At 37.8% G+C, this 21,825-nt stretch overlaps 2 protein-coding genes across 2 annotated transcripts in view; both read left to right on the plus strand.

Annotated features, from left to right (window-relative positions):
- The first annotated feature begins 243 nt into the window (after window positions 1–243).
- Window positions 244–1,577, plus strand: LOC102685896 (actin-1). Its single transcript, XM_006641961.3, has one exon. It carries the CDS (start codon window positions 283–285, stop codon window positions 1,468–1,470), a length of 1,188 nt encoding a protein of 395 aa, XP_006642024.3. The 5' UTR covers window positions 244–282; the 3' UTR covers window positions 1,471–1,577.
- Window positions 1,578–13,287: 11,710 nt separating this feature from the next.
- The window catches only part of prdm16 (PR domain containing 16), a 222,748-nt gene continuing 214,210 nt past the window's right edge, over window positions 13,288–21,825 (plus strand). The window contains exon 1 of the mRNA XM_015337212.2: window positions 13,288–13,756. Coding sequence (XP_015192698.2) covers window positions 13,720–13,756 — 37 coding nt within the window. The 5' untranslated portion in view covers window positions 13,288–13,719. The remainder of the gene's footprint in view (window positions 13,757–21,825) is intronic.

Raw genomic sequence — 21,825 nt, forward strand, 5'->3', positions numbered from 1 at the left:
CACCAACCAGGCGATCCCTATTGGCGCCTAAGATCCGTGGTAAATGTAGGTTAGTCTTTACAAAGTTACATACAAAGTAGTTTACCGTAAGAAGAAGACATACCATCGCGCAACGACATACCTACACATTTGAGAAAATCTGCAGTGTCGAGAGGAAACAAACTATAACAATTTATTGCGTTTTTGTGTTCAACTGTGACGTCATAATTCTTTACTCCAACATAAGCCCCGAGTGTCCGAAAATAACAGAACATTCTAAGTCACAAAGCTTCCTGAGTTTAAATGCGCGGCGACCTTGTTATTGGAAAGTTTAACCGACAGATTAAGGGGGAGAGTATGTTCGACCCTAAAACCCTGGATTTGCCTGCTGTTATTATTGACAGCGGCTCTTGGGTCTGCAAAGGCGGGATAGCCGGAGACTGCACCCCAAGATCTGCCGTGACCTCAGTAGTCGGTCGCCCCACGGGTCCAACCTCAACTCGGGCAACTCGGGGATGTGAGCGTGAATATTATGTCGGGGAAGAGGCTCGAGCAAAAGACGGGGACATCTCTTTAAATTATCCGCTGACCCGTGGCATTGTTCAGGACTGGGACGATATGGAGAAAATTTGGAGGCATGTCTACGAACGTGACTTAAGGATGCAGTCCAGCGAGAGACCTGTTCTTCTAACCGAAAGGCCCTTAAACCCCCTTACTGACAGGGAGAAGGTGACCGAGGTGATGTTTGAGAGTTTTGAAGTACCCGCAATGTTCGTGGCTGTGCAAGCGGTCTTAGCCCTCTACGCCTCAGGGCGCACGACGGGTATGGTTCTAGACAGTGGCGAGGGGGTTACCCACGTAGTCCCGGTCTACGACGGTTACTGTCTACCACATGCCGTGTCCAGACTCGACGTGGCAGGGAAAGACGTCTCGGAGCATTTGACAAAGTTGCTCATGGCAAGTGGCACGGCATTCCTTGGCACATCCGACGTTGTGGAGGAACTGAAGGAGAGACTCTGCTACGTAGCACTGGACCCGACCTCCGAGGCGGAGAAACGGACGGAGGAGACTGAGAAAACTTTCCAGCTCCCAGATGGAAACACTGTGAAGATCGGGAATGCTCTCTTCAGAGCTCCGGAAGCGCTTTTTCATCCGCTGGATGTAGGAGTGGAAGCATTGGGCATTGACAAACTGACTTGGAAGAGCATTACAAAATGTGACTTAGGCATCCGCAATACCCTACAAGCCAATATTCTAATTGCGGGAGGTTCGACACTTTTCCCGGGCTTTGAAGAGAGACTGCTGAAGGAGATGAGGCTACAGGCCCCTTCTGAGCTCTCACTGAAGATTATAGCGCCCCCAGACAGAAAATACTCAGTGTGGCTCGGCGCCTCTATCCTCACTTGCCTGAGTGCCTTTAAACAGATGTGGGTGACTGTTGATGATTATAAGGAGTTCGGACCTGCAGTGGTCCATAGGAAATGCTACTGAAACCCACCAGTCCGATTCCACCTTGCTGGGACCAATTTAGATCCAGAACACTTTAATTGGGAAGAAAAGTGGGGGAGTGTGTGACAATAAAAGTTTCAATCTTATTATTTAACCCCCTTTTTATTGTTTTAACAGAAAATGGTCTGAGAAACGATTCAGCATTTGTTTTGGAGATCGATCAATCAGCGAATGACCTGGATCTTAACACTGTAGGGTCTTAATTGCAAATAGTGTTGATAGTTAAACAAGTTTCCTGTTTGATTGTTAACTGCAGGGTTAATGAAATACACAGGCATACGTTTTGTATTCCCCTGCTATTGAAAATCGTGGGCGCTATATAATGAAGTCTCGATTCATGTGGAGGTCAGCATTACACGAAATTCCACTGTATTCCCAATACGGCGTTAATTAACGGAAAACTCTGTAATTATGGCATCACTGTTTATTATGGTTTGTGGACCTGCATATTTAGAAATACTACATTCACCTCCCCAATGACGTGCTGTTTTTACAAATATTTCGTTTAACAAATACAGCTTGCAGGTATGAACTAGTCACATTTTTAAGAAGCATGAAATCAGGAAATGGTTTTAAGGCTTTAAGCGCCGGAAACTAATCAAACCCTTCTTGATACAGTTGATTAACATATTTACATTTCAACAGGGAATATATCATTATTTTAAAGTTCTGTGCATTTGTCACGGTATATTTTTGCATAGGTAAAATGAAATCACGAGGAACTGGTGGGAGATCATATTTAATTCTTTATTCACAGATATCCCTCGCAGATACAACATTTCATGCAAAATGAAAACGAGACTCAGTGGGGCAGCAGCTAATAGTACGTCTAAATTAGGAAATCCTTTCTAAAAACATCCGGTCCTTAAACGCAATAAATACACCTCAGCCAAGTTACGATGTCATACGTCTTTATTATGAAATCTCTTATGTGATAAAACACTATCAATTGCAGTAAATGAAGGAATTTGGATCGGTACTGACGTCAGTGAAAGCAGTTCCGAAGTTACGTATTAATCGAGTAAACCTACAGGATATTGTGCAGGCAGTGTATCGGCATGATAAGCGCAAGGACCAGGAGTAAACGAAATATTCAAATTTTTCTTCACGCTCATATCGCTAACAAAACAATGCTGGGTATGCATAAATATATTGACAGAGAAGGATGTAGAAGTGATCGATATTGCTCGTTCAGTCTTCTGTTATGCTGTTTAGAGGGCGTGTATTTTAGTACACCTGTAATAGAACAAAATGCATTTTCTTTTGATTTACCCACGTCGGATAAAAATAAAAAAATACAACACATTTGAAGTTGGTGCAGTGTGTTTTGGCATGTACTGCTCTAAGCAAGGACTCATTCTTTTGAGACAACAGGTGTATGGTGCAAATGTATTGTTCCCTCGATTTTTCTCTCTCCAGTACAGTGTTGCCCGTTCTGAGCGTACTGTAAGTCTCTTATATGTCATGGCAGAAATACCGTGCGATGTGCGACGCGCTCCCTTTTCTTTTGCTAACAGACACGTTGTGGGATCTGGATCTTAATGTATGATACAGATGTTTACGAAATGGGACTATTTGAATAAAAGACATCCACCTTCACAAAAAAAGCGCATTTTCTGACTTTAATTACTGTAGGATTCCAGCCCGCCCGTTCATCATTTAAACCAACAGGGCTGTCTAACGAGTGGCAATGCCTTCCTTTGTCGACACTGGAAATATTCGATGGCATTCTTCATATTTTCCTGTTAACTTCGTAAAATTATGCTCACTTTATATAATGTTTATAGAGAAGGGATACCAGTATATTTATATCAGAAACTTTGTAAAATCCTCAGATCAAAGACCATTTAAAGTACCACAGAGGATATTAATGGGAGATTCTGATTCGTTTGAGTTTGTGAAATAATTTAAGTTAGAATCGCTCAGACCGTTAAGTGGAATTTCAAATGATAATGTCTAATTAGTAACCAAATATCATGTCAAGCTGTTAAAGAAACAGCAATGTGATGGATAGTGAAAACAGTATGAAACGAGGAAGAAAAGGCAACATTTCATGTTATCATATAATTTATTTGTAATAATTTGATTAAACTGCCTGCAGCATCCAGGCTGTTTAAATAATCTGGAACTAAAGCAGGCGTTTTAAAGCGTTTTTCCCCTGCGGAATTAAAAACTGGTAAATACAGTACGTTACCGAAGACAGTTTTTATTTTTTATATTTAGTAAAAAAAATAATTTAAAGCTTCTGAAGTATTCTTAAACATATGTCCTTTTTAAAAAGAAGATAAATTCATTCTATGCATTTTTTTCCTCTTGTGAATTTTTTTTTTAGATGTTACATGACGACAGCAAATTAGGAATTCGATTGGACAGTCTGATATTGAGGTAAAGTGTCTGTATAATAATCTGAATTTAAAATGATTCGGCACTAGGGAAACATGCACTGAATATTTCCACAGAGATTTTGTATCGCATTTCTTTTGCAAAGGTGATAACAGTTTTCCAAATCTTCTTCTAGGAGCGCGATCACACGAACCACGTGATCATTTCTTTTCCAGGTCTGTGCTGGGTTCACGTGCGTTTCTTCTTTAACGTCGATCTCATTCTAAATGATCTCCAACGCGCGGAATATATCTATTTTGGTCCACCCGTACAGAAAATACTTACCAAATTGGCGTTTATTATCAATTATTTTTAGTTAACGGCAAGCGGTTTTATATTCAATTTTGTATAAATATATTAGTAAACTCTATATACAGACCAATAAATTAACATAAGAAATGGGGAACGAAGAGTTAAACGTCAATAATTATTGTCCCTTTCCCAGTGTTTTCCCCCTCTATGCTCTGAAAGATTAAGATTATGATTCTGAGTGTCCCTGTGGATAGTTTGATTGATTACATCATATTAAGGTCACTTCTACTTTGGGGTAATTTTCTTCTCTGCCCCCGGGCGCTCTTTGGTTGTGCATTTTTATTGCTAGTTCTGCAGAGGCCTCGCTCTGTTGTTTTTCTGTGCTATCGGATTAATGATCTTAGGTCCATTCAAGTGAGACTGCACGACCTTAGGGAGTGATATATTGTATTTGCTCTAATATGGTGATGATGATGATGATGATGATACGCTTTTAACATATAGCAAGTTGAATTGTAAACATTTTTTCTTACGCATTCTGTTTATAGTAGGGTATTTGTTCAAGCCCTTTGAAATACATGAATCTATCATTATTTAATATTTTCTGTTTTGATCATATACTTCGGTCTTTCTTTCCGCTTGTTTACTTTTCTAAGGTTTTTTGTATAGGTTTTTCTCTGGATACATCTTGGTTTGGTGAATTTATGTCTTTAAAGATGTCATTAATATTTAATAATACTTCTCATTTGTCAGGCTGGTAATGTGTTAAATACACAAATTAAGTCTACAGCCAGGGCAAAACAAAAAAAAACCCAAAACTGTCAATGTATTTATAATGCACTTTACTTTTTGACACTATAGTATACATTATTTGTGGATTGTTAGGTTATATGACTTCTCTCAAAAGGATGATCATGGTAATTGTATAACTTTGCTAGTGTGGGGTGAATGATCTGTATTGTAAACCTATTTGGGATTAAAAATCATATTCTAGAAACGTAGTCTGAAAAATTGCTCAGATCTGCGTTATTTCTCGAATGTTGGATGTAAAAGACGTGTGGGATTTCTTACGCGTAATGTCCGATCGGCGTCGGGCAGATTAGGTTTCGGTATATCAGTCAGCATGAGCTTGTGTAGGGCTGTTGGAATGCGATGGGAAGCTGTAAACACGTTTAATAATCGCAGGGCGGACAAATTGATGGCAACCAAAACACAACTTAATAAGCGAACGTTAATACAATATCACCTTTCAATTCAGCAGTGGCTTGCGGGATCGAGACCAAATGGGCATGAGTATATGACTTGTCCTTAAAATGGTTGATCTTAGAGATCAAAGCTAAAGTAAGACCTCGCCCATCGTTATATATTGTCCCTCTATAGACAGATTTTGACAGAAAAGTAAACATTTTCAGCACACGAAGCAGAAAGACTGTTGAACAAGCATGCCGGTTGCAGAAAGGCTATTGGTGGTTAATTTTCGCAGCAGACTGCTGCCATCTTCTGTGACAGAGTTAAAATTGACTTTTCATTCTTTGATTGACAAAATTGCCAGTGATCTGATGGCCTTGGGGATAGAAGGTAAGAGCAAGACTGACTTCTCCGAACCTCAGAAAAAAGAAACACGCTGGCTTACATTCACATTAGACTTGCAAGAAGGTTGCTTTAATGTGTTGGACAACGACACAACGACCCGTACACCATTGCTGCACGGCTAATCTACAGCTGTGGTATCACAGTCGATTTGCGTGCACAGGAGGCGTTTTCCATACCCTGCCTTGTTACTCGTGACTTCACAATGTCTCTTCAGGCATGCGCGTCTCCATCATCCGTTCATTATCCGTGGAATGTTCAAGTATAATAACATATCGATTCATAATCAGAAAAAAAATGTATTAATATAATTATATTTAAATGTTTTAAAAAACAGACCAGCATGCCCCTGACTTAGTTGTTCAGAGTGGTGACTCTTCACGAGCAACGTGAAAATAAGTCTTTGACATTCACTTAAAAGTGGTTACTGCACGTCCCCTTAAAACGTTTTTCCGATTTTTGAAGCTCCTTTTTAATGAAGGATTCGGCGGCACGTGGTAATGAAATGCGTTGATCCCTTCAAGGGTTTTGGAAAATGTCCCTTTGTGAGCACTTGGGGAAAATGAACTCTTTATTAACCGCTGCGATCATTGTTTTTACAATCCACGTTAAGATACACTTTCCACAACAATAATAACAACCCACCTTTGAGCACACGAGACTGACAAGATTGAATGATTAAAGTGGAGGCGTTCAATGACTGGCGTTAATGAAACATTGTAGTCACCTGCAGCCTGCATTTGAAATCTAGTTTGGTCAAAAGCTGCCTGACTTCTACCCTGAGCCGTTACCTCGCAGGTGAAACGCGGACACAGATCAGCTCCTGCAGAACCATCAATTTGCGTTTGGAATGTATTCAAATGTATTTGGAATGTATTCTTTCGTTAATTGATGTTCTTGTTTGTGATTACAGGCAGTCCCAGTTTACCTTCAACTCCCCCCCGTCATTCCCAATATCCCAAGGGACAGCGTTAAACACTATTTAGTCAGTGGCAGACACTTTGAAACGAAGATGAAAAAGTAAAATGACGAATAAAAAAAAGCAGTGGGATTAGCGGTCAGACGTCCCATTTCCCACAGACGCGCAAGGTCTTGAACCCAATTAATGGGTAATAATTACCAAGTCAACTTCACCACAGCCACTGCTGCCCTTCATTAAGCTGCGGAGAAAAAAGCGCTCGAGTGAACGCCAGGGGTACTCCTGTTCTCGCAAAAAGGTGAAATGTTTCTACCGGGCCTTCAACGTTTTGCTTATTTTAACCCAGAATCTAACAATAACGAGTTCAAAACTATTCATGAATCTGTAGATGCTCTGCCTTAATCCATGCTTTGCCTATTCCTGTTACAAATAACGCAGTACACACTCTGACATGTCTTTTTTTTTTTACGTTGGGCAAACAGCCCGGTCGATGGGAAAAGCATTAGATGGGCTGTATGCCCATATTTTGCACAGCGTGGAAAATCGGGCTCATTGTTTACATCATAATTTTGTGTACTAAAGTATTTACTTTTCCCGAGTCTGTAATATATTTCAGTGGTCAGAAAATCTTAAGCATTCGGCAGTCGACATCATTCGGTATATTTCCGGTTTAAAATGGGTGGCCTATTAAATTAAACTTAAGAGTGCCACCATTGGAATTTTGAATTTAAAAGACCCGAGGTGGTGAACTGCACTTTTACTTAAAGTGCTCCTAATCACGACTGCAGGTGATGCAACAAATTAAAAGCAACATTACGGATGCCGAAGTCTAAATGTCTGCCTAAGCGTGTGATGGGGGAGATGCAGGTTTTAAAAGGAAGTGTTTGAAATTCCTGATTTTTGTAACTTTTTATTTCTGAAGAATGCGTGTCTGGTACAAAACGCTTGTACTCTGGGTGCACGTTAAAACGTATTTGGCATTTCAGGTTGGTGTTTTGATGTACTTTAAATGTCTAAAAGGCTGCAGCAATCATTTTCTGGCATAAGGCTGTTGCGGATATCTCATGAACCAAGATGTTATCTCCCTCTAGCACATAAATCCGACAACTGGAGTGTAAGCCATTTCTACTGTGGATAAAGCTTCCGTTTCAGGGTTAGGATAGAAATCCACATGGATTGCAGACCACACGAATCTGATGATGTATTTTGTTTTTGCACGCTCTTGAAAATTATTTTGCTGTTTTTGTTCCATCTATGATTTTATAATTTCTTGAGAAGACAATAGGTCATTTACTGTATAGTCAGTTAAATCGACGGAAACGATTTAAGCTAATAAAAGATGCATATAGGAGCTAAGGTAACTCTGTACCTGAAGTAAAAAATGCAGAATATGTGTTTGCTTCTTGGGATCCAATGATTATTGTCAATTGTTTAGACCTTGTGTTAAAATAGCCTGTTACTATTCTTCATAAAATTGCGAATACATATATTTTATTTACTGTAACTTATAATCAGCTGTCAGTAAATGGGGCTATGGCATTATTCTGTGCAAAGACAGCGCAATTACACTGATACTTCCGATTGTATTAGATTTTTCCTGAAAATAAAACCATACTGTATATAACGTCAAGGTAGGTATATTATTTGCGAAGCAGTTGCTCATACGATATGTTGTATAAATGAAGCTCCCTGAAAGAAGATTGAAATGTATTGACTGGACAATATTTTCATAGAAAAAAAATAAATGTAATATAATGCAATGTTTTGCGAAGCAAAGGTAATGAACAGGACCACGAGGAAAGTCGGGAACTGCCCTCACTATTTCAGCTTTGCGGTATTTGCGCAGAATAGCTCTCTTTACGTTAATAAAATACACCACTGGCCATTTTTCTTCGACACTGAAGGAAACAGACACAATATATTACATTCTCTGTTCTATTATTTGTTTTCCTTAGCTTTTCTCAGCTCCTCCATCGTCTCTGTACGGCTTAATTTTATTCCATTGCCCGTGGCCCAGTGAATGAATGAACTTTGCGTACGTTACTATTAAATTACTCTTTTTTAATCTAAAAACCTGAAAGATCAACTGAAATTCAGTGACCCTTAAACACACCAACATAAAAGGATCATGAAAGCCTGTTATATTTCCCAGTAAAGGTGGACTAAAGGATCGGTGTTAGTCAGGAGAAGTAAAACCTGTAAAGGAATCGTGTTTAATAGGTGTTCATTAGGTGAATGTATCTCTGTCCTAACCGTTTGATCAAATTAATTCTAATAATAAATTGCTGGAAAGAGAGTTATTGATGTGTAAGAGAGAAAGAAGCGGATATAACTGCGGCCTGGACTGCAAAGCACCTCTCTTCCGGGGTCTGGGCCAGCATCCCTCCCTTCCTGAGCTCAAACCACAGGGAAATGGCAACAATCTGGAATGAAAATACTCCAAATATGTGTTTTAGCAGAGCCATCGGATTCTAAGAGCTCGTAAAATTCAGACGTTTAAATGACGCATAAAACTATACCCCAATGAGCAAACGTTGACCAACATGTTTTTTTTTATAAGCATGCATGCAATTAAATGCTTTTTAAGGTGTTGCTTGCTAAGAAATAATTTGCCCTATACGAAAGCGAGTAATTTCAGAGACTTGCATAATACGGCTTTTGGGGTGTTTTTGAAAGCATTCGTATAATGAGGAAACAGGTTGCGGTTTCTCACTTAAACATTTGCAAATGATCAAATCTTGAACATTGATCACAGCAGAGAGATCTGAAAATTCGTTACAATTGTATCACCTTACTTTCTTTGAATTACCAAAATATCCTTATCACACGAATTAATGGGCTGGCACGAAACGCATCTTTCCAGAACCTTTGTGCAAAATATCAAAATTCTGTTTAACTCAAGTTCTATACTGCATGGAAGCAGTCAGACGTCCTGTATGAATTATTTTAGATTTATTGTTTTATAGCACAGTAGTGTTCTTTTATAGAAGCTGCTGTAAGTGAAGAATGACGCAAGAGTGAACTGACATTTATTTTTTTTTCCTATTGATATGAAACACAACACTACATAGAGGCTACATAAAAATCAACAGTTACATTACATTTTACGGAACATAGTTGCAATTCACTGAGGTCGCGTCATCGTGAAGCAATTCTGACCCCGTTTATTGAAAATATTTGTTCAAAGCTGTTTAAACAATTCGTCAACATGAGAAGAAAACGAATATTCCTTCTGGTTTTGGGCACTACACATTATTACAAAAAGCAAAACATTGCACTCTGTCTCAAAAACAGTTAACTGTCCAAATAAAGACCTGTAAGACTTAGAATAGACCTATCATGTCTATGAAAAAGGAAACAAATTTAAACTGATTTTACCTTCATAATCAGCTTTCGTATATTACTGTAATATAAGTAGGATTCTGGGAAGAACTGCTTAAAAGCAACTGTTGAACTAATAGATCGTTTTTACCGACTTGATATACACACATGAATAAAATAAATGTTCTGTGCCATAAGATGTATATGCTAATGATAGTCTGTGCTTTAAAATATGGCTTAATTCCATATACTTTGTGTCATTTCCATTTTTATGTGACGGAATCTGGTCTATACAAACTTTCCAGTTTAATCCAACTGTATAACAAAATTATACATCTAGTGTAGGTTTAAGAAGAAGCATCATCCGTGATCATGGGAGTTATACTAAAGCTGTTTTAGGAATCTCAAAGAGCAGAGTACTGCCATTCTAGAGGGGAAAACTCGCTCTTTAATGAAAAAGGCGCTGGGAAATTCCTAGGAACTTCTTGCAAAAAAAAATCAATCCCATTTAACGTGATCATTTTTGATTGAATAAATAGGAACATTTAAGGAAAGTCTTACATTTGTGACATTCTTGGAATCGATTCTGATTTCCCAATACCTGTAACTCCTTAAACAATCTACTCTCCTTAGTGAAAATGAAAGCTTCCGTACAATTATTGTATTTTATTACCGATAATAATGAAAAATTAAATCTTGTGGTCTCATTCTGTAATAAGAGATAATCTTGTGACTCCTAGATCCTGACGGTTGTGCATGGGAACCGCCGTGTCCCAGTGGCGTTACGTTATACCTGAGCTAAGGTGCACAGATCAGGGTAAGTAAATCGAGCTTTTTTTATGGCAGTAATATTCGGGGTTAAGGTTTACAACCGAGTCTGCTTTAACCCATGGGTGGTCACTTAGGTTTTGACCGTGAATTACATATCCAGTATTTACTTGTCTTGGAGAGGAGTATTTTAGATTGCTTAATCACTCCAACTCTGAAGAGGATAGGTGAACATGCAGCTGGTCTTGAGTTACTGGTATGGGAGTCTTCAAATACTCATCCAACAAGTAAAAAATAAATAAATAAAAAGATCCATATGCTCAACCACTTGGCACTTTTGCACATTTACATAATCATGACCCCCCGCTGTCCCTAATTTAGCGTTGGTGTCGAAAACATCATAAGGGGAATTTATCTGTTAAAGAGCGAAATTGTAAGCCATGAATTTTAAAAGTAAAAATGTCCACAAAAGAAAAAATAGTAATATTAAATATTAGTATTCCATTCTTTATCATTTCAATGCGTTTTCCCCGCGTGTTTATTCCTATGCTTTAAAGAAACCGAATTAGTTCGGTAATTTACGCCTGACAGTTTAATGTAATACCAGCAGAAAAGTAGAATTAGCAGATGTGTACCTACTGACAACCATGGAATCAACAAACCTATAGCAATGCAAAAGACAGAGAACTGGCTCAATACAAATCTTTCTGTCCAGTCATATTTAGCACTCTATCACAAGAGAAAAATACATTTAACAGCGTAATATAAATACATCAATTAATGCAAACCCATTCTACCCTGATGTAAGTCTGCATTTTTCATAATATTGAGTGAAACTTATGTCCAATGATCTTTAATGCTTCACATTTCTGACCATATTCATTCATGTATAAAACCAAAAATTGTAATGATTCTGTCTCGTCTTCTTTTGTTTAGAAATCCAGTTTAACTGTAAATATAAGATATATCTGTATGCGGGAGGTAGCAATTACATTTTGTTACTTGCCTACGAATGATATGGTTCATTAAGACGATTTGAAAATTAAATAATTAAAGCACATTGGTTAAAATCTAGATGCATGGAATGTAAAGATTTCAAGAAAACAAATCTTACTTTTAGGCAATCTGTTTTGTGTAAAATGTGACATTTGTGTAATTAGGAGAGGTTATAACATGTTTTTCTACTTTTCTACAGCGTCCGCTGCTATGTAGAAAACGTTTTAAGCACGCAGAACATATGGCTCAAGAACGAAAAATTTATTCATTAGAAAAGTGACATTAGAAATACGGTTATATACCGAGTTCTACGTAGAAAGTAGCAAGTCGGTACACAAATAATTTTTCAAGCTTTTTTTTCAAAAACAGAAATTTCCTTACGCCTAGTCTGACTAATGTGGTGTTAAAGTCTAATATTTCTCCTACCAGCACAAAAAAGTAATATTTTTTTCGAAAAAAAAAATAAACGATTGGATGTCAAATTCATTCGTATCACAACGTGTTTTATTTAGTATGAAAACATATACATTGAAACATTGTAACATCGAGGCGCTCAAGTCAACTGGGGAAAAATAGTTCGACGGTAAGACCAAAAAAATAATAATTTAAAAAAATTGTAGCTGAATTCATAGTATTTATGTCCGATACAGACACCGTACAACCTTTTTTTCTTTGTAGTTATGAATACGCCTGTACAGCAAGAACCTAAATGGTTTCTAAGAAGGTTAAACACCTACCGACACAACAGACGCACGATGCCGTTCATAGATGTGTACATCACATGCACAAATATATAAAACAGGTGCAACCGAAGGTGATACTTACCACATCACTAGGTTTAAGTGGCAATTTGTCTTCTGGAAGGCTATGTTAAATAATGCTGTTTTATTGTATACAACTGCAAAGTAAATTGGAAGTCGGATCTCCTGTAAATAAAGGAAAGATATTTCCGGATGCAAAATATTTGAGGTTTGCGTATTTTTTGGTTTTGTTTTTGTGGTTATATAAAAATGGTTGGTGAAAAAGGGGGAAAAGATGCCCTGTGCAGAAATCACCCACCTGGAATCCGGCACCTCTGACTGTATTCCGAGCACAGTGTACACAATGCCTGAAAGCCTGCTGTGCTGTGTACGCATTGGGCAACATATGAAACGCAGTGACCGCATACCCGGGGTGCTAAATCATCTCTTGTAAAACCATAGGCGCTATTCATTTTACCTTAAACCTATTGATGGATCTTAATTACTGGTGTCAAAAATAACTGAAGGGGAAAGATGGAAAAAAAAATGGTAGGGCCAGCAGAAGTTAAAATAGAGAAAGGGGAATGTCTAACATCCACAAACTAAATTTCTGCCTCTGGGGAGAAAACAGAAAAAATAAGTAAAATGCAGAAGGAGGAAAGGTCGACCCAGACTCAAATAGAGTGTATGTACGCATTATAATATATCTAAAAACAAACGCCACAGAATTAACTATGACTTCAAAGTAATGTGCTAAATCTAGAATAACACCAAAATTTCACAATTGCTCAGCAGCATTTCATACTTTACCTTGCATCTCCAATTTACGATGTCACGCTTTATTTTATTAATTTTAAATCAAAATCGATACTTGTGTTGATAAAGATCGCCTTAGAAGCCGGGATGCAACCTTGACCCCTTTACCCCGTGCAGTGTCCAGTGCGAGACCGGAGCCCGCAGGTTTGCGAAAATAGAGTTATAGCTCTTAAAGGGGCAGCCGAGGAGGGGGAAAACGGAGCTGGGGATGGTGCGGAGAGAAGGAGGAGGAGGGGAAGAGATAAGTGATCTAAAGGGGAGACGATAGGACAAAAAGTGATGATGATGAATACATTGGAAAGTTTTTTGGCCCTGGCGAGGGTGTCAGATTGAATGGCCTGTGCGCATGTGCGAAGGTGTCCAAACTGACAATGCTTGTGAGATGAAGATAGTGTTGTTGCTGCTTCTGGGCTCAAGGAGGACGAGAGGAATCTACAAGCCGACAAGATGAGATCCAAGGCAAGGGCGAGAAAACTGGCCAAAAGTAGGTCTTTTTTTTCCTTCTTCCACTTTACCCCGGCAGCTAGATCCTCCGGGCTTCTCGCGCAGATCACAAAGGTGTTCTTTTCATAGATCAGGTCCTGCGAGAAACGCTCCTTTGCCCTTGTACATATTTCTGTTTTCTTTCTTCACAATAATTTCAAAGCTGAAACACACCAGAGCCTGGATGTCCTCGCTGTTTTCTGCTGCGGCTGCCACGGCTTGCTCGTTCACAGCGGCTGAAGTTTTCTATATGATGAAGCTGCAACGCTGGTGTTTGTCGTTGAAATTAGAAGGAGAAATAAAAGGTATCTTACAGAATTCCTAGCGGTTGCGACGCTGTAGGCTCGGCGATTTCTGTGCGAGGAGGTTAGAAACTGGATAGAATCGTTAAAACGAAAGTTAACTAAAAGTTGACGAAAGGGATAGTAACTTTTTTATTGAGTCGTTCCAAGTCTTGTGAAATAATATTCCTGGGTTTTGAAATAGTGGGCGCTCTAGCACTGCTCATGGCAACACGACTTGTAGAATCCAACGAGAGAGCAGGCTTTAACACACGGACTCTGAAATCAGGGGGACGAGTTATTTAGGAGAAACATTCTGTAGGAAAATGGCTATGGTTTCATAAAGCTTTTTCTGCCTTTTTTTCCTGTCAAAAGAAAATGCACCTATGGAGTTTTTTTTTCTTCCTGGGCAGTGGTGTTTCAATTGCGTTTTGATTTCATCTGGGAATAGCAATCAATATTGTTCCTGGTACAAGAAATGTATTTTGCTGGACTGTTGCTTACTTCATGGTATTTCACATGGGAAATATGTTGATTCTTTTAAGTCTGTCGTGTAAGCAGTTTGTTTTGCGAAAGGGACTGTGTGGCTTTTAATTTATGAAGTTTAGAGACTACTGCACGATCGGACTTCTGTGTAATGGCTAGGCTTTTACTTTGACGTTCATCGTAGGCTATATACAGTATCTTGAAATGTTAATGTATTAAAATGTGTGTCCACTTTTCCTAAGTAAAAATTCTAAAATAATCCAAACGATCACTGGTGTTTCTTAAAAATGTATTGATGACAGTATATCCGCTATTTGCGTTCGGTATTTATAACAATGAAGCACTTACCCGGATTTGAGTTTCAAAATGCACTGTTTTTCAGGTAAGTCTCTAAAAAAAGGACTGAAATCTTATAATTAATTTTGATTGTAAGTTAAAGCCTCAATTTTAAACAGCTTGGCATTTCAACAAAGCTGAATGTCAGAAAACTATGAAGTTTCTTATCTCTTAGTTGCGTATTTTACTTTTCAGTTTACGAGCGACAAAAAAGTAAACTGCATTTCTCATATTTAAAATGAAGGAAACAACACATTCCTAAATGCAGTTATTCTATAATCTCCTATTGTTTCATAAACCGTCTACAGATCTCTCAGATCTCCACTTAAAAACTAGACTTCTTCGCGGATTGTATTGTACTGACATGCGATACTTTATATAAATGAGAAAATGTTTTGTTATATATTAGGGTGCACCTAGCCAAAGCAATATTATTTAAGCTAGTTTCAGTTTTTGTTTAAATCTGTGAGAGGCAGGCTTACACATACCTACGTATCAACATGAATGGGAACCTTGTACTGTACATATAGTTTCGAAGTACTTTTTTCCACTAGCTTAATACCATTGTTGATTGGATCGCTTAAATTTACTGCACTCAAAAATACTTATCGTCTAGCAATTTAATAATATACTATAGACGTCCTGTGCTTTCTTTAGTGAGCCCTAATCATCTCTTTTGGCATTAATTAAATTTCTTGTTTTAAGTAACTCAACTATGCACACGTGTCGGTGTCAAGACCAGAGGTCAGGTCTCTTTATGTGTTGTGATGCAAAATTCTAAACGCACGGATGTAAACGCTTATTTGTAAAACCTTTCTGAGAACAGATGGACACTTTTATCCAGCAAAGACCAACGCACAGTGGCTGTGCTGGAGTGAACAATTTAATTCTTTAGAAAGTGCTGCAGTTATTAAGCGGCCTATCGCGAGGAATTATTGCTAATGCTATCTGAAAGTGAATAAGAGACTTTAATTTCTAAGTGACGGAGCTTTTAAATGCATAATGTATTACAATGACTTGCGCTGCACTCAGAATTGTTCCGTATACCCACCCCCAATACACACCCTCCCCCAATTTAAATAACTTTTTAAAAACACGAAATCAAAATGACATAACATGAAAATAAACCATTTTTTAATCCTCAGCATCGATTTACGTGCTGTTGAAAATGCATTTATTTTGAAGTGTTTTCTGTTTCATATTTCGAAAGTATCAACATACATCGCAAGTGGAACAGTGCTGTGCATTACATAAATATAAGATAATTATTTGTAAAATCGTTTCAAAATGTTATATATATATATTAGCTTTCGCTGCTTTGGCATAGGATGCGAACTTCACCCATATATTGTGGGTTTTGAAATGGGCACAGAAAATTCTCTGTTAATATTATGGAGAGATTTGCACACGTTGAAAGGAAATTAGTCGACCTATATTAAGAATCATCGGCTTAGTTTCGAACACTTCACCAAAATCCTCAAGGATCCTTTAGATTGTACCTCTTGTACATTTCCTTAATTTATGTTGATAGGGTGAAAGGCGCAGTGATCAACTGTTGTCTTTACAGATCCTCCACGATTAATTAAAATGATTGGGGAGTTCATTTTTTAAGTTACTGTACCTTTACATCTAGGTTACATAAAATATATTTACACCGACACTGCGTGCAGATCTAAGTATGTCAGTGTAACAACCTGAATAATAACGTTTCAAAACATGGGAATGTGGAGGAAAAATTATATCCAACTAATTAATCTTTGAAAAGACTAGACATACATCGAATGATTTTGTTAAACCCCGACATAGTAACATTTCTAGGAAAATGAAAGTTTACCTATATGCATTTATTGAGTGAGTTACAATATTAACCTGCAATACAGTAAAGTAAGAGATGTGCTGTGCAATTGCAATTGATTTTTAAGGAATGTGAAATAATTTAATTATTTACACTGGTTAGTTTTCCAAATTATTAAAAGTGGAAATCTGCATAACATACACGTAGTCCGTACAGCATGTACTTGGGGAAGTCTGGTTTTTGTTTTATTTGACCTTCACATTACGATTTTCAATTTGTTTTTGGAAGTAAAATTGCAAATTATAAACAGTACAGTTCCCGGGTTTTATACTCCGTTAAAGTACAACAGATTTAATTTATTTTCATAGCACTGGAGTTGTTTGTTTGAGATGAACGGACTGTGAAAAGCTGTTCAAACACCTTTGCTGTCTGACGAACACATACCCGTTTTTTGCAGTCCTTTTTCTGCCAGCAATTTTTGCAAGTGGTAACCTATTATTCTGTATTATTAGTCTTTAAATTGGCAACATTGCTGAAAAGTGCCTTATGCCCACTGAAAAATAATTTAGTTAAGACGTTGAAAACAATCCGGTATAAATCAGCATAAGTATTGTTCTTTTTGTAAAGAGAATTTAAAAGCCAAGGTAGATGAAGGGGAAAAGACGAATTTCTAGTGCTCCGTTTTGTAATTCCTATAAGGTCATTACAGGTCCTTTCAGAGTTACAATTCCAGTGACATTAATGCAAAGCAGGCATGATTCAAACTAGTAAAAAAAAAGGTGAAAGGAGAAAAATTTAAACTCCAAATCAAATTACCAGTAAAGTGAAGGAAAACGAGCAAAGACATGCTGAACAGAGAAGAAAATAGATTTTTCTCTAATTGCAGCAGAGCGTTTTATTGTACTAAGAGGTACTTGTTTTCTTTAGATCTATTGGGAACTTTAAAGGAATTTTATTACGACTTGTACCACCTTGGCTGAGTGATCTATTTTGTTTTTATTTGTTCTCATCGGACGAAGTCGACAACATACCAATACTCAGACATTTTGTTACTTTAATCACAGATAGAAATAACCATTATTTGTAGCATGCATTCGTATACACTACGTTGTTCCAAAGTGTAGGTCTTTGCGGCAAGAACGCTCGAGTGCCAGGTAATGTGAACTTAAAGAATTATCTGTGACAGTTGAGAGTCTTAATATTGAGATGGCTGATTTCTCACGTACAAGTGGCAGCACACGTAATGGAAGTGCACTACGACGATGTCATGCTTTAAGAGAAGCAATGATATGTTTGCAGGCGTGCGGGCGTAACTGTACCTGTACTGTCAATATCGCTTTCAAAGAAGTAGGACTTGTCCATAATATTAACAGTAGTACAGCGTTCATCCCCAAGTCACCTCCAGTGTCGAAGCGCTTCTGCCCCACACTTATTAATATTCTGTGCACATTTCTGTGGCTATATGTTGTCTCACATTTTGGGTAATCCACGCCTTTCGGCGAAAGCTTTATGTTAAACAACTCTTCCAAACAGGTGAAAAACATACATGGGCCTATAGCAATCCGCCTATGTGTTTACAAGTACAACGACATACATTTGACTCTTTATTTTAGACCCATATTGATATATGAAATGTTATTCAAATTTTCCAACGGGAATATGGTATTTTGATACAGGGAGAGAAATACAGGCTTTTAATAAACTGTCTCAGGTGTTACTCCGAGCTGTAGTTGAGAGGCCTTTCCTGGTTTGGATAATACAGCCCTTCAATCGTGTCTCGGAATTTTCTTTTAACATTCTTTTCCCACCAAAGGCCGGGCGCTCAAAATACAGCACCGAATTTGTTAAACTGTATTCTGAACAACGTGATTCCACATAGGTTAACATTACTTCAGTGCGCAGCTGCGCGAAAGACTATATAAAGGGGTACAGTGACTCTCGTCTAGCTCAGTGATGTTCAGTCCCGCACAGTTCATGGTGTTTTGGCAGTCACAAAACAGCGTTTAAAATGCACACACACACTCCTTAGAGAACACACATTTGAACCGAAGCCTAGTCTCCATCGCTGCCTAGTTTGAGTAGTATCAGAAGTCACCACGAGTAAAGGCGCGGTTTTTAAATTAAAGTGCTTAAGGTTTATTTGGGTTTCAGTTGTTTGGTACGCTAAGTAGATTTGATGTAGCCCGGTAATGGGAAACGATTAACTCTGTATGATCAACACATTTTCAAACTGTGCAATTAAGTATTTTTACTCTCCGTATTTTGTGACAGATACTATTGATTTTTGGCAATGCTAACAGTCTGCGCGAGTCTACCACAAAAACAGACAACAGCGCGTCTTTTGCCCCGTTTTGTAAGTACTGATCAAGATCTAAAAAACCTTTGAGTTGTTGTGCCTTTGACAACACTGGCATCCCAAAGTACCCATAGCAAAGTTTAATTTACTTTCGTGTTATATTATTATTATTATTATTATTATTATTATTATTATTATTATTATTATTATTATTATTATTATTATCATCATCTGAATGTTTAGTTACTAGCATTCAGATAACATTGTACACCGTCTTACAATCTTTATATCTTTACTATGCAGGTTGTTGCGTTATGCTTTCTTTTAATAAGGAAGCTGTAAGACAATGCACTTTAACATAAAACACCATCTTTCATTAATTATTAATAATTTGAATTTTTTCTTATTCTTGTGCAGTCCATAATTAAGTCTGCTGTTCAAAGCTGTGACAAAGCACAGCTTTGCAGTAACGCAACTGAACTTCCGAAATTATTCTAGTCAAATTGACGTTGCCCAAGCGACAGAACTGATTAAATTTTTATTATTATTTTTTACATTTGTTTGTAAACGGAGCCTAGCCTTGGAATTGTAACTTGACCGGAAGAACTTACATCATTATATAAATATATCAATCAACTATCAGCGCGCCCTCACACAGCGAGTCATTAATAAGAGGGAGCTGTGAAGTCTCTATAAAAGTTGAAGCTTTGTGATAGCTGACCCTCGGAGAATACTGTTTATTCAATGGCGGAAGACACTTACTGAATTAAAGGAAACTGGCGCATACTGGAAATTAAAAGTGCCTGCGTTACAAATGATTTATTTGTGTGTGTGTTTGAAAGAAGATAAAATGCTTATAGTGTTTAATAAAGGAAAACAACGATAAACCCCACAAGCTGTGAATGTTCAACTTGTCCACCTTCACAGTGCCCTGCTGTTGGTGTTAATGTATTTTAAAACGTATTGATCTTGCAGTAGATTTAAGATTGACATTGGCAATGGCTTTTAATAGTTGAAAAAGCAAAATTCTGATTCTGACTACCTGTGTAATGGGTTTCAAAACAGTAGCAGCGCTTTGGTAGCTCTCTAATAAAGCGAGTCACTGTCATTTCATCCTGAGAACTGTGTGGGCACCCGTAAAAGTGCTGGAAGAAAAAAATCTTCGGTCTCAAAAATAAAACAAAACTTCAAAAAGTTATCAGCACAGTGCTGACTCATTAACTCATGTCACTTTTGTCACTGTAACAGTGTCTTCCCTAGTCCTGCAACGACACAAAACTGAGATAAATGAATATATACTTGCGTAAGCATATTTTCAGCCTTTAGTTTTCTGCAGTAGGATGAGAAAAACACTATTGCAGATTTAAAACATTGTAGCCAGGCTTCTGCGTTATATTAATATATTGTGGTATTTCTGCTGTAGTACTAGTCTTCGAGAGCTCCATTTTGCGACGCATATTTCATAAGACAAAGATGGTGGAGGAGGATGGTCCTTTTTGAGTCCTTTAATCTCTAAATGTTCCACTGCAGTTCCATCGCTTCGGCGGTCTTGTCTTTTAAAGCCCACTTCGCTTTGTGCCGTTTGATTTTCACTTTAAGGCTCTAAGCAGATTGAAGAGCTACTGTACCACTGCTGAGCCGAGCTTTCACCGCTGTTCAAGGTGAAACCCCAGCCCATGCAAAGTGGAAAGGCTGAGTAGGTAATGCAGTAATGCCAGCAGGAACTGGCTTGGAGATCTGTTGGAACGCTAGGACTATCCACCCAGGACTGTTCTTTCAAGAGTCCTGTGGTTTTTGGAGGTGAAGTAGTCTGGGGTTGACCTTGCTCTGTATGTCACGCATGACTCAATATAGATTATCCACATGTCGGAGTTACACATACAGACCCGGCTGAATACAGCGCTGTGACTCAGTGTAGACAACTCAGGTAAGGTAGTTCAATGCGTGTATTTGTCTAATAAGCACTCGCAGTCAATGCAATGAAAGCCCTGAATTAATATTTGAATTAGTTAAGTATTTTCCAGGTGTAAGGAAGTTTCTTACTCTTCGGCGCCACTTTGATGTTTGCTTTGCTGCTGCGTCAATTGAAATCATTATTATCCAGTGTTTTGCTAACTAGTATGAATATCTGTAGTATTTTGAAATCAAGTGTAATAATTTGAGGGTATCAATATATTTAATTTTTATTAAACAGAATTAATGTTGCGCCCCAGAAGAAACCGTTTCGCACATCACTTATAGTAAACAAATGCTTCAAAATAAAAGCCACATATATAAGAGTGCAGACACAGAACTCAGAAAGTGGTCCGTTATATACAGTATGTGTTAAAAGCGCTGCAGAGCTACCCATCAGCTTATTGTGTTACAAACAGTGCTATGCAAACTGAAGGACATGTGTAGGTTTCTATGCATTGAAAGTCAGTCACTCATTTATTGTTTCTGCATTGGGTTTGCCACACTTATCTGCATAGTTAAACTTCAACAAAGGACACTTATTTAAATGAAGAAATAAATCATTGTTATATAGACGTTTTGCAGTACTAGTAAAGGAATTGATGGATTGGTTGATGGAGTGTTTTTGTAATTAATTACTTGACACTATCTACTGTTCCCTATTTCTATTTCAGTCTGATCTACCTGGTGCCCTGAAGGATTGACACAGAAAACAGTTTCAAAATGACAAGACACGTATTACTCAATTTTCCACATCACTCAGATTTATTCTCTGTTTTAACCTCATGCAGTTTTTACTGTACAACTTTCAGGGATTCACACATGAAAGGGTTTGAGCAATACATACATTAACCCATCTTTAAACTATGCTGTTCATATGCTTCGTAATGTCAAAAAGATGACCTACATCTTGATAGCGTCTG

The sequence above is a fragment of the Lepisosteus oculatus genome, chromosome 25 (assembly GCF_040954835.1).
Source record: "Lepisosteus oculatus isolate fLepOcu1 chromosome 25, fLepOcu1.hap2, whole genome shotgun sequence".
NCBI lineage: Eukaryota > Metazoa > Chordata > Actinopteri > Semionotiformes > Lepisosteidae > Lepisosteus > Lepisosteus oculatus.